Source organism: Calliphora vicina, chromosome 5 (genome assembly GCF_958450345.1).
Source record: "Calliphora vicina chromosome 5, idCalVici1.1, whole genome shotgun sequence".
In the NCBI taxonomy this organism is placed as follows: domain Eukaryota; kingdom Metazoa; phylum Arthropoda; class Insecta; order Diptera; family Calliphoridae; genus Calliphora; species Calliphora vicina.
In genome coordinates, this window is record NC_088784.1 from 74,067,781 (window position 1) to 74,082,040 (window position 14,260).

General features: G+C 28.7%; 2 protein-coding genes across 6 annotated transcripts in view; one reads left to right on the forward strand and one right to left on the reverse strand.

Moving 5' to 3' along the window:
- Nucleotides 1-442: 442 nt before the first annotated feature.
- Nucleotides 443-14,260, reverse strand: part of Sin3A (SIN3 transcription regulator family member A) — a 47,190-nt gene continuing 33,372 nt past the window's right edge. For 2 of the 5 annotated variants that reach the window (XM_065514540.1, XM_065514538.1), the window contains exons 5-12: nt 13,405-13,717; nt 13,173-13,316; nt 12,794-13,028; nt 10,241-11,076; nt 9,633-10,169; nt 9,296-9,556; nt 2,461-2,862; nt 443-1,527 (exon numbers count right to left, since the gene is read on the reverse strand). In XM_065514540.1, the coding sequence (XP_065370612.1) occupies nt 898-1,527; nt 2,461-2,862; nt 9,296-9,556; nt 9,633-10,169; nt 10,241-11,076; nt 12,794-13,028; nt 13,173-13,316; nt 13,405-13,717 (3,358 nt within the window). In that variant the 3' untranslated portion in view covers nt 443-897. Of the gene's footprint in view, nt 1,528-2,460; nt 2,863-6,670; nt 7,091-9,295; nt 9,557-9,632; nt 10,170-10,240; nt 11,077-12,793; nt 13,029-13,172; nt 13,317-13,404; nt 13,718-14,260 lie in introns of those variants that run through there. The other 3 variants (XM_065514541.1, XM_065514542.1, XM_065514543.1) reach the window with 3 other exon arrangements.
- Nucleotides 5,755-14,260, forward strand: part of Asph (Aspartyl beta-hydroxylase) — a 134,840-nt gene continuing 126,334 nt past the window's right edge. The window contains exon 1 of the mRNA XM_065514546.1: nt 5,755-5,766. The gene's annotated coding sequence lies outside the window, so the exon portion shown is untranslated. The remainder of the gene's footprint in view (nt 5,767-14,260) is intronic.

Below are 14,260 nucleotides of genomic sequence, written 5' to 3' on the forward strand. Positions count from 1 at the left end.
AAAAAAAAAAATAAACAACTTTATGTTTGTTTTTCTCTAGATGTGTTTTTTTTCAATTGCTGTAGTTTATTTCGTTATTAAATTTCATATTTAAAAAGAAAATTAGCTTATAGTTATTTCAAATAAAAAAATTCATATATTTATATATATATATATAAAATAATATAGGTATTTTATAAGCACAGTAGTATACAGGCAAAATTAATTAATTAATAATTAACTAGGACTAACTATGTAACATTAAAAAGATATTGTAAAAGAAAAAAAAATCGTAGAATTAAAATTAAAAATTACAACGGTTAAAGTATATTTTATATAGAAAATAATAAATTTAATTGTTATAATTACGCTTAGCTATTATTTTAAATATAATAGTGACTTTTTACAAGTGTGTTTAATTTAATATAACGAAAAAAAAAATCTGATAAAAGAAAAATAATAGTTAATTTTTTCTTAAATAAGGAATCATTATTTATTTAATTATGTATTTATAGCAATCAAGTTAGATTTATATTTTATTATTATTTAATATTAAAGTCTACTGTACAACAATATGGATTTAATATTTGTTTTATTTTTTATTTTTATTAATTTAAGACCTGTTTCTTTAAATGCAAGCGAACATTTTATTTTATATTGAAAAAGGTTCGCTTTCATTTAGTGAAACAGTGCCCTTAATTTACTTAAAACTTAATATTTATTTTTTTTAATTGTTTCTCTTTTTTTATTTTTTTGTAATAAACAATTTCAAACAGCTTAAATTTACAAAAAAAAAGAGTGAAAAAAAATTAGGAAAATTATAAAAAGTTAAAATGCAAGGGAGTTTGTTTTTTTCTATATTAAAAACAAAATATGGAAGCGTTTTTATAAAATATTTTCTTAATGATTTTCAATGAATTAACTTTCCATAGGTCTAACTTGAGCGGGTTGTTCTTGCACCACCACCACCGACGATTGTGTTAAACCCGACACACTATTGCAGTGAGGTGTGGGTGCTAAATTTGTTACATTCGTTATTGTACCATCGCCGGCCACATTTAAAGCGGTAACACTAGCCAATGTATTTAAATTTACACCGGATACACCTGCCGCCGTCATTGCTGCTGCTCCTGCAGAGGTTGTTGTGGTGGTATTGGTATTCACCAAGCTGACATTCATGTTGGCCATACTAGCATTAACTAAACTGCTAACTGCGGCATTATACAAGTTGCTGCTGGTCGAGCTGTTAATACTATTTAGATTATTAACGCTGCCGGAGCCACTGTTTAATACTTTATAACGTTGATATGGACGATAGGGTGTCTTTTTTAAATCATTTTGCACAATTACTTTTGTTTTTGGCAATAGCCAAGTATTCGTTTGTGTTGTTGCGGATGGTGTTGCACTATTATTGTTGTTATTATTATTATTGCCCAGTAGCCATTCATTACATTGTTGCTGCTGTTCGGCCGTGACATGTGTTGTCAGCCAACGTTGGGCAAATTGTTGGAAACGCTTGAATTTACATTGGGTAATGCGTGAATGACACTGTAAGTAAAGAAAGGGAGTTAGGTTAGTTGAAATAAGTGTGAAAAAGGTTAAAGTAAGTAACAGTATATTTAAGTATAATAAATCTTTCCTTATGTACATAATCTGGATTATGGGGCACCAAGACTTTTTCAAAATGCCCATTTTATTTTAAAACAAGTAAGAGTGCTATATTCGCCTGTGCCGAATCTTATATGCCTTTCACCAAAATATACTTAAAAATATTTTTATTTAAACAAAATTAATTTGTTTTTAAATTTTTTTTTAATTTTTTAAAATAAAATTTTTTGGAAAAAAAATTTGAGAAAAAAAAAAATTTTTATGAAAAAAATTCGAGTTACAAAATATTTTTCCCGATTTTGACCCATTATAGGTCCAACTTACTATATATAGCCTTATGTACATCGTTGCAATGTACTTTGAAATATCTACCATTAGATATCCATATTGACTATATTACTAGAGTCGAACGAGTTTCAAAGGATCCAATCATGGTCGGAATCGGTTTTGAAAACGACAAAAAAGGTACATTTGACTTATGAAATCCAATGTAATTTTTTGTTTAATCGATAAAGAATTTAATTCTAGTTCGAATATAAAACCAATAACTTTCGATTTCACAAAACCGATTCCGACAATGTTTGGATTCTATGACAACCCCGTATAACGTAAAATATCATGTAAAATATTTGGCCAGATTTATAGCAGCAGATTTTATTTTATCACTAAACTCAACATGTCTTTGCAAGAACTGTCTTGTTACTGTTTAATTTGATTCTAAAGAAAATATTTTAGACAGCATACAAATTCGAACGATTTCCGTAACGTAATCTATTTACAAAATCACCATTGTCTTGCTAAATTGCAATTGATAACTCAGATTTTTAACCATTTTAAATGTTAAATCTCAAACCATTTCTAAATATTACTCACCATTTTAGCTTTTCTCACAGAGTCCAATTTGAAAAATTTGAGATTCTTATTGATAACAAACACCTGACGTCCAGATGCATTCAATTTGATTTCATCGCGATCATTTATGAAATATTTTTCACCACCAGGACACACTAAAGCCGAACTGCCCAAACGCTCTGGTGGTCGTTTGCTCCAAAAACTATTCAAATCTGCTGTATTCAAAGGATTATTATTGTCCGATAAAGAATTGCCACCACTCGAAGCCGAATCGGTTGATGAAGAACCACCACCGCCGCCGCCACCACTGCCCCCTGCCATTAGGGATTTACGTTCTTGCAACAAACGTAATTGTTCGGCCCTCAAGCAAGCAGAGCGTTTATTGCGTTTCAGGAAACGCGGATTACGCAACATGTATATATCCTAAGAAGAAAATAAAATAAATATAAAGACAATAAATAAACAGATCTTTCTAGGCTTGAAAATAGTTTACAATTAGAAAACAAAATAATCTTATTTAACATGCTAAATAAAAATTATAAAGTTAAGAATATAAATAAATAATTTGAACATTTTTGGCAGTTTTATCTCAATTGTTTTAGGTATTAATAATTATAATAGTTATAACAATAATATTAATAATAGGTGACAAGTAAGCTTAATTTTAAGCGTACCAGGTCAAACATTATGTTAAAAATTATTAAATAAAAATATTTATAATTAAATAATATAGATATATTTATAAATATTGAATAATATTCATGAAAACATGTTGATTTTATTAAAATTTTGTAAAAGAGAAATGCTGTGTGCATAATTTGTTAACAATCACAAGATGTTTCCATTTGGGGTTTTTAAAAATAAATGTATATTCAATGAGAAATTATAATAAATGAGCTACAGTTTTGAAAAAGAACTTTAAATAATATTTTTTTTTTTGTGTTGTAAAACAAACTTTTGATAAAATTGAATGAGTTTTGCTAGAATTTATTATTCTGAATTGGAATCTTTAAAAATTTACCTTAATAGTCTGTTTCACAATAACGAAAGAAAGATTTCATTCGTATTCTAAGCGAAAGAAAACTAATTTTGATTTCCCTAACTACATATTTATGTGAACAAATGTCAGCTTTCTTTCGCTTAGAATGCGAATGAAATCTTTCATTCGATATTGTGAATTATTATAAACTTACTTATATGTACTATTCAAACAAAAAAAACGTTTGAAAGTAAAATTTTTTGCTAGAACTGGGTATCGGTTTATACAAAAAATATTCGAATTTGTTTCCTAAATATATTCTAATTCTAACATCCTATAGTATTCAATAATCAAGTAAAAGTTGGCTGAATACTGAAACTTCTAAATAGAAGAACTTAGATTATAAAATTTTGAAAGATAAACATTTAATGAAAGCCATAACTGGAACCCGTAAATTGTACATCTATAATTTATAAAATTTTCAGCATTGAATAGTTTGGGAAATTGTTAGTACTTAACAATTATGAATCCTATATTCGGCTGAATTTCATATAAATATTGAAAACCATCTGATACATTTGTGGATCGATATTCTCGATTTTAAATAGCAACCGAACCAGGACTATACCCGATATATTGATGTATTAATGTTTGTAAGTTCATTAAAGGCTCCGGGAAGTTGATTTCAACAGAAATAGCTATAACGATCCACAATCTATGTTTCGGTAAAGGGACAAAATCCGTAAAAAATATTTTTTAGCCTAATTTTTTCCACCAAAAATTGTTTTCAATCTTTAGCTTACAAAGTACACTGGTGAATGATATATAAGGTACGACTCTCCTACTTGTACCATAGAATCCCATAGTGTTCCCTAGCAAGCACAAAACTAATAATTAAACAACTCTTAAAACCACTTGCCTATATTAGTTACATTAAAGACTAAACACGTAAGATTCATAAGAACAGGAGGTTCTTTCGATATGTAGAATCTTACGGTCTTTCCGAAATCCTATATTGTTCAGCTTTCATAACCCACATTAAGTGTGTTCCTGATAGTCTTTAGTTACAAAACCTGTAATATTTCAGCAGTGACTCTGTCCGAGTAAAATCGACAACTAATTTTATTTTTCTTCACCTTTTTGACAAGTTAAATAATTTCGAAAAAAAATTTAAAAATTTTGTATAAAAAAATACTAAAAAATTATTTAAAAACGGGAGATTTCCATACCAATTTTTAAATTAAAATTTCTGTCCATGGTTCTGAGTCAGGACCGTAAAAAAAACTTTGCCTTCAAAGTCGTCTTCTTAATGATAAGAGTTTACAATAATCATTCGTGATTTGTGTGACCTTTGAACTTCAACAATTTTATTCTGTAATATGAACTTGATTCTGCAATATGTCCTACTTCACATTGATCAAGTTTTCTTTAGACAATTTCTATTCTTCGCATGCCTTTATTCCATGATAGAAAATAGTCCATGATTCACAAAATTGAACAGAAAATAATTTTAAAATGTTTATATGAAAAAGAATCAAAAATTCTTTGAAAACTACGTTAGACAGTGATTTGTGTGTTGCAGCACAATTTCTGTTTTGGTATCTTTCATTTGTTTTTGTGGAAATATAAGCAACAATCTAATTTCGACAACAGTCAAGTCTGTAACCCTTCTTCTTTTCCTCTTTTTACACTACTAAGAACTTATAATTGTGGTAAGAATTCTGGCCTAGTGCAAACTCAGTGAAATAATTTAAAGTCTAAGGTCTTAATTCTTATTTTACAGAACATATTAAATAAAAAAATGTACAGATTTTTTTAGTAGAAAACTCGAGCTTCGAATTAATTAATTCAAACTTAACAATTTCAGCAAATCATTTCCAAAATAACAAATTCTTTAGCTTTATTCAAAGGCTTTTATTTGAATATAATTCATTCATGGTTGAATTAATTCACAATGGCATTACTTCATAACAGAATACAAATTGAATGAATATTTTTTTCCTCATTCAGTTTTGTTTTTGGTTAGCTTTTAATCATTTACAAATTAATTGAAATAAACTGTCTATAAGCATTTCATAATAGATTTGAATTGTAAAAAATTTAATCATTCAACAATACATTTTTAAAGCTACTTTGTAATGGATTGGAATTAAAGAAAACTTGAATGATTAAATTAGGAATTAATTCTATAAAGAATAAATTGTGAAAGAAATGAATTCAATACGTTTGAAGTTCTAAGGAATAATACCTAGGAATTAAACCGTAATGAATTCTTTAATGAAAATTAAATTAAGAACTAATTATTTTATTATTTCATCTTACTTACAGCTACAATGAAAACAAATTCCTACAAATTTCGAAAATAAAAACCTATAAAATTTAGTCAATTTATTAACTAGCCAATTTTGTATAAATACGCATAAAATTTTCATTCAATCAATATCTTTTAGTTTGTTTTACACAACAATTATTTAATTTGTTTTGGATGATGAAACTTACCTTTTATATGTAAAAAAATAATTAAGTATAAATATTTTTTTATTATCCTTATTTAAAGTAATGTAGCGGGTTACGAATATTTTGAAAACATGTATTTTTACTAAATATAATGTCTTTTAAAAGTATTTATGGTACAATAATGAAGATTGGAAAGGTTTCATTTAGATTTTATATTTTTTCATTTAATTTCATTCTAAAATATTTTAACATTTTCTTTTTAATTCAAAAAACAAATTTTTTTTCTTTAACAACAAAATGAAAACTCCAAAATTTGAGACAGCATCATTGTACCATGATCAGAGTATTGCAACGCCTTTAAAAGAGATTCTATTTATTGTATACGAATTTTCGACTATACTTGCATGATTAAACAAAACAAATTTGCTGTATATATTATTGTTTAGTATTTTTATTTAAAAAATTTTAACTGTTCATAATCGTTTTTGTTTGTGTTGTTAAGATAATTTATTAGTCGTTATATTTTTTTGTTTTTACAAATTTATATATATTTAATAATAATAATAATAAAAAATTGGCGTTAATCTTTGTGTTTAGCTTATTTTTAGAAAAATAAATTTTGTTTAATGAAAATTTACGCGTTTTAAAATTATTATATTCTTTGTATATATACAAATAAAACTACTTAATTATTTAATTATTTATTTATATAAATAAAATAAAAACTGAACGTGTTTACGAGAAGTAGTTAAATACGACAACACCCGCTTTTTTTAACTTTTTATACAAACTAAATTTTTTTTTTTTGTTAAAATGATTTTCAAGTAAAAAACAAACAACAAATTAAATAAGTTAATTAACAAAAGTTTATGTATGAGTGAATGTAGGTGGTGATGTTTAGTTATGGTGATAAAAATGGATGGTGGTGTTGGTAGTAGAGTAGAGTATGTATTTATGGTGGAAGATACATATAATTTGTTCTTTTTCTTTTTTTGATAAAAAAAAGTCGAACGTTTTTAATTCAAAATTCTACTGTGTTTTGCATCTTTTACAAAAAGAAAATAATTTTCATCGCATGTCGGTTATATTAGAAAAATTATTGGGAATTTCACTACATAAATATTAGTTTTAGTATTGTTTTGTCTTTTTTTTTTATTTAGTTTTTCTTTTTTTTTGGAATTTTTTTTTTAATTTAATTTAAGCCTTGGGTTTGACCTGGTACGGAGAGAGAATTGAAAAAAGAAAAAAATATTAGAGAAATGCATAAAAAGCATTAATTAGTGAGTTTCTAATTTGAAGAAAAAAATGTTTTCAATTTTTATTTTACAATCAATAATAGAGGAAAAATTATTGAAGCTTTTATTTTTATTTAAATAGAGTAAAACAAACACAAACAAACGAATGGACGAACAAAACAAACAAAAGAAAGAAAACAAACACACACAACTCAAATGTTTAAAAAATGTTAAGTGCAATATTAGAAATTAGAAAAAAAAATATAGAAACAATTGGCAAAAAGCTAAGTCAAATAAACAAATAATAAAAGATGAGAAAAATATAACCAAAAAGAGACATTCCCAATACGTTATAGAAAATATAAATAATTTTAGAATATTTTATAAAATACATAACAACAGATATGGACAAAAAAAATGTTAACAATTGTGGCAAGAGTATGGTTTTTAAAATAGATTTGTTGATAATTTTAATTAAATGCACTGGTTCTTTTTTTAATTAAATGCTTAGATGTTTTCATTAATGTTTTATAGAAAAACTCTTTTAATTTGTGTACGTATAATGATCGGGTAATACCGATTCTTGGGCTAATCCGAATATTAGATAGAACTCTGAAAATATCTGTTTCACAAAAGAAACAAAAAAAAATACACAAAAAAAATCAGTAAGAGAGCTATATTCGCCTGTGTCGAATCTTTTATACTCTTCACCAAAATTTGTTGAAAAACCGTTTGGGTGAAAAAAAAAACGGGTTGGAAAATTTTTTTCCCGATTTTGACCCATTGTATATCGGTATCTCAATATCGTTATATAGTACGTCGTTGGAAAATAAAAAGGTTTTGCGAAAAAAAATTTGGTGAAAAATTTCGGTTGAAATTTTTTTTTCCCGATTTTGACCTATTGTAGGTCCGAATCTCTATATCGTTAAATATGTCATTGGAAATATTTATCATGAGATATAGATCAAAATTCGAGGTAGTCTTGTTTATTTGCTTATATCTCAGCCATTTGTGGGCCGATTTTCCGGATATATTGATCAATAAATCATGTATGCAAGCTATTTGAGGGCTACAGAAAAAAAAAACGCATGAAAATTTGTCGTATTAGAAACAATACAAAAAACAGCTGTTTTCTTCATACGGTTCTTGAAAAAGCTACAGGCCATTAATGAATTTTCATTTTATTTTCTCTTCGTAAAGTTGTACCGCTGTTAAAGTTCGCTAGGGAATTACCTCAATATTAAAATTGTTAACGAATATGCCCGGAAACAATATAAACAAATTTCTAGACAAGCGCGGAGCAGTGTACCCTGATACTACACTCTTTTCAATTGCATTTCAAATAAATTAATTAAATTTTAGCTTAATTCACTTAATTCAGAATTATAAATGTCTGGAAATTCATTTCATAAAACCATTCCCGACAAAAATTGTTTAGCTTCATTTAAAGGCTTTATTTGAATATATTCATTTAGTGTTGAATGAATGAGTTCATAATAAAATTCGTTCAACCTTTGAATGATTAAATTTCGTCAATTCAAATCTAAACCAAATTGAATTAAAATATTTTTTCTCCATTTTATATGTTTTTTTTTGTCGCTTAGATTATGAAGGCAGCTGGACCAGCTCACTTGGGTCCATAAATTGGTCCGTTTTTTTTTTTTGGGGATTTTAATCATTTATAAAGTGAATTGAAAAAATGTATCCTTTTTTGCAATAGATTTGATTGAATTGAATTATTCAATACATTTTAAAGCTTGTATTTTGTAATGGATTTGAATTAAATGACAAAAGAAACTGTTCGCCTTGTAAAATCTTGAAAATATACAACAATTGGAATAATTATTATTTTGATTAGAAGTTCTATATCTTTAATTTTTAATATTTGAAAACAGCTAATAATCAGCTGAGGTTTGAAAAATAAAAAAAAATTGCAAACAATAAAACTTATGCATTTTTAATACTCAAACAAGTAGTTTGTTTGCAAAATTAAATTTAAAAAAGAAAAAATCTTGCTCAAAATTCTTAAGAATTATTCTCGCATGTATGCTCCACATTTTGTATCCACATCTGTGTGTATCGAGTTAAAAATAATGTTTTCATATAATTTCTAATATATATATATATATATATGTATTGTATTTTCTAATCAAATCTAAGAAACAACAACAACAACACAACTTACCATTCCGTCTTCATCCCAGCGTTCCGATTTGATTTCGTTGTTTGCCAAGTTATTGCTTGTATCCATATTCGAAGTATTGTTATTATTATTATTGTTGGCATTAGGTGAATTAAGATTTGTTGCATTGACTGAGGCAGGATTAGCTAAACGTTCGACATATTTCGACCATGTTTTAACTTTATTAACAGGTTTCTCTCGCTCTGTCACATCTTCGCTGTCCGTGTCCAAGAGTTCAATGGTAACATGACAATCAATTTTATACTTCAAATAGAAAAAGGGATAAAGAAATAAATATATACAATTTTCTTCTAGTAATAGAGATAATTCTTCTACTTACAATATAAATTTTAAAGCAATTCTCTTCGTGTAAGATTTCCTCAGCTTTATGTTGATACTGCTGTTCAGCATTAAAGGTTTTATGGGCATTGCGACAAAGACCACCGGCCGCACCCTTCTTTTGCTCAAGATGAAACAGTTCCACACATTCCAAAGCCGTTCGTTCGGTGACACAATTTTGCAATTGTCTGACGGCATTCGAGACCACTTTGTCCAAAGTGAATGATATGTATGCGTGTATGCCAAACATCTCACGCATTTGATCTTCGAATGTATTCGAATCCATGTTGCCGTCCAACACATTTTTAAGCATATCCAAGAATGTCGGATAATAATCTTCTACGCCAACTTCGGATTTTGGTTTCAGTCTTAAGGCTTGAGCAATATTTTCGCGACGATTTTGTTTGTATTTCTCTTCTTCGGCGATTATAAGCTGGGAGCGTTCATACATGGTGCGCAAACGTTCGCAGAGAATGGCATGCAAACGAAAGAATAAATACCAATTGTTGTTGGCATAAAATAGAGTGTAGGCCTCGTCCTGTGGAATAAATAAAGTGGAGTTTTGATTGATATGGGATTCACGTTTAGACTATTAATTATGTTACTTACCATGTGCTTGCTAATCGCATGAGGCGGTACTGGTATATCGGTGCAGGGCATTTCTTCGTCTTCTTGTTTAATTTCCGTTTTAATGCTCTCATTGGAAACAATGAGGCTGCCTGAATGGGCAGTTGTGCTGCTGTTGGTGCTTGACAATACAGTTGTTGTGGCTGTTGTGTTGGCCGCTGTGGTAGTTGTCAAACTAGTGGCTATTGTCGTGGTAGCCGTCTCCATGTTAGCTGCTGTCATTCCTTCAGTTTTTGTATTCGAATCGCCCGTTAAGGGGGGACCTGCCGACGACATTTTTCCTTCGCCTAACACCAACGTTGAAGAAGATGCGGCGGCGGCGCCGGCAGCAGCAGAAACTGTTGTCATTGTAGCACTTGTAGTGGTTATTGTTGATACTGCTATAGAAGTTGCTATAGCCGTTTCAGCATTTTTATTATTGCTAGACTCTAAATGTTTAATATCACTTGCCAAGGAGGAAGAGGAGGATGACGCCACTGTTACTAATGAACTGGCCGCTGCAGTCGACGTTGTGACGGCGCTTGCTATTGTTGTTAGGGCTTCCGTTGATGTATGATTTATGACAGGTGTTGTTATTGTTGCTAGATCTTTTGTATCTAATGCATCAAGTTCGGTTTTAATAGCCGTCGTCGTCGTCGTTCCTGCAGCGTTTAGGTTTGTGGTCGTGGTTGCTGCTTCTGCTGCACCCGATGATGACAATGATGATGCTGTTGTGCCCGCTGCACATGATGTCAGATTTGTGTTTTTATATTTATCCTGCTTGAATGGCATGGAATCTACATCCATTTTATCATTGTCGTCTAATAGAAATGGGAATACTTTATAGTTTAAAATACAGGTCAAATGAAAAGAGGTGTTTGGGGATGTGCCAGCAGTGGCCGAAGTTAAAGTAGTATAGAAAGGATAGAGTGGAGTAGGTAGGAGGATATGGGGAGGGCAGTAGTAACAATAATGTGTTAAAGATTTTCATGCGTTAAGTTATTAAAACAATTATGTATACATTTTTATGAGTATGGCAATTCATCATGCAAAACGCGCCAGGCATTTGAAACCAAACAGCAAAAAAAAAACAAGAAAAAGAAAGAGGAAAAAAACAAATTCTAAATTACTCAAATAACAAAACAAATACATATTACAACAGATTTATTAAGTTTATATTAAAACAAATTTTAAAATTTTATTCGAAATTTTCATTATGTTGTTATTAAATTGATAAAATATGTTAAATCAACGGAAGATTACAGGAAATTTAGAATGTTCTGTTAATTAGTTTGATTTTTTTTTTGGTAAAAAAAAAAAGTATACATATTCTGGATCCTTATAGATAGCGGAGTCGATTAAGCCATGTCCGTCTGTCTGTTGAAATCAACTTTCCGAAGCTCCCAAATAATTTACATACACGATTCATACATCAATATCTCCGGAATTCTTCCGGCTCGGTTGCTATTTAAAATCGAGAAAATCGGTCCACAAATGGCTGAGATAAAGGAAAAAACCAGGACAACCTCGATTTTTGACCTATGTTTTGACCTATATCTGGATTACTAATTCATTAATATAGACAATATGGATATCTAATGAAAGACCTTTGCAATGACGTATTTAAGACCATGCAATGGCTCAAAATCGGAAAAAATATTTTTTAACCCGAAATTTTTTTTTTTCACCAAAAGTTGTTTTTCTCTAAATATAAAAAAAAATTGGAAAAAAAAATTTTTCCAAAAAATTAAAAAATAACTTTGAAAAAAAATGTTTGTTTACCTAAAAATATTTAAAATTTTTATTTTGAAATATAATTTGGTGAAGGATATATAAGATTCGGCACATTAAAACAAGAGAAGGTTTTGGTATAGAAATTGATTATAAATTTTAGAAAACCAATTAATTACAAAGAAATATCAATTCCACTTTGAAAAGTGGTTTCAATCCTGAAGAAATTTTCGTTTTACTTTTTCAGAAGAAAAGAAATATGGAATTAATTCCACTTTCGATCGGAATGTAATTCTGTGACAGGCCTGATAGATCAAGAATCGAGGAAGACGTGAGATTTTACTTATAATTCAGCCATTTGTGGACCGATTTTCTCTATTTTATATATTTTTATATATTTGGGGCTTTTGGAAAGTTAATTTCTTTTTTTTAATTTTCATTCCAAATTTCTTAGTAATCAACCGTTTATCATAAATGTTAGTAGAAATTGTTAGAAAATACAAAAAAAAAACGTACTCTCATCATCATACGACCACATGTTCTTAAAATCGAAAAACAAGCAGCACAAGTGAAATGAAACAAATTTTTGGTGATCCAGCTTTAGCAGAGTTTTTTTTAATCATTTTATTTAAACGAAACGAATGAAAAGCGAAAAAAGCTAAACAAATCCATTTCACTTTGTCAAATTTATTTACGTTTTACAGAACATGGACGGGATATTACTACTACTAAAATACGTTATATAACTACTCTCAAAACAAAATATATACGAGAATACATAATTACAAACAAAAGAAGAGACAAATTTTCAAATTACAAACATACCATCTTCACGTTCATCATCACTTAAGGGCTGCCTTGTGGAAAAGAATAAATCAGGCACAAATTGTCTTAAAATATGTTTAATTTTGGTTTTTTCTTGTTTTTGGATGCCAGTTTGTCTTTTAACATGATGTATTAAGAGATTGGCAGCATCATCCAATATGGTTTTATCTTTATAGGGCAATGTTAAGTGTGGACCCGTGCTGGGCTCGCCATTTTCATCTTCTTGATCATGACGCTGAAATAAATTTAAAAAAAAAAAAACACTAGCGTCAGTAACTAATTAATCACAAGAAATTCCACCACTAAACAGGCCAGTAGTAGTAATGATAATATAAATAATTTTTAAATACAAATTTAAAAAATAAAACATGTAATTTACCTCATCATAAAGTGTCTCAATTTCATTGAATAGGCTTTTCGAGCGCAATGCTTTCATATCATTGGGTTTAAAATTAATAGACTGATGATCCAAAGATTTAAGATAATACTTTTCATTTTGTTCACGCCATTGTTTGTTAAAACCCTTAAGAAATAAAATAAATTTTTGTTAAAGAATTTTTTTTATAAAAAAACTAATTGGAAATTATATAATAAATATTTATATTACTCACCTTTTGAGCATTTCTCCATTCCTCTTCTTTGACCTTTAAACGTTTTAAAACTATAGGAACCGCAACGGAGGGATTCTTCTTAAGACCCTGAATAATTTCTCCAGCCTTTTCACCGTAAATACGATAAATGGCTCGTTGATGTATTGTCTGTGACGTGCCACCCAAATTATCATCCAAATGATAGCGTGCCAATTCTTCAGGCGATAAACGTGACATTTTCTTTTGTACTCCCTCTAGGACACGTATTGTTGCACTATTCGTTTCAATCACCACATCCAATTCGAAGCGTTCATCTTCAGTTCTGTGAATATTCCTTTCATTTAGAATTTATTGTTTTAATGATTTTAATGTTAAAAAAAAATTATAAAAGAAAAATATGTTGAAAGTATAAAACTAAAAAATGTAATCGACTGATAATTGAAGGCGGTTAAAAGTAGTTTTAATAAATTTCAAGTATTTAAAGTTAAAAATATTTAAAATGTCCATTACTTCTGGAAGTAGTTTTGCGGAACATTATTTTGATGCTAAAAATCTTCTTTGAGTTTAAAAGGAACTAGTTCTTTGGCACTATAAATATAGTATAAATATGAAAAAAATATATAAATAAAAACTGATAAAAAGAACTAGTTTTAGACCTGTTACCAAGAAGGAGTTTTTGCTTCGTAAAGATTCTTTAGAACTTAGTTGCGTAGGAGAAAATTAGGAACAAAATTCATTGATTATAGAACTGGTTCCAGAACCGTTCCTAATAACGTGTGCTAGATCCGCAACGTTTCTTTAGAAACAGTTCGGAGGTGACAATTGAAAAAAATAAAATGGATCTCAACGCCAAACAGGAACGATTACTGATTTTATA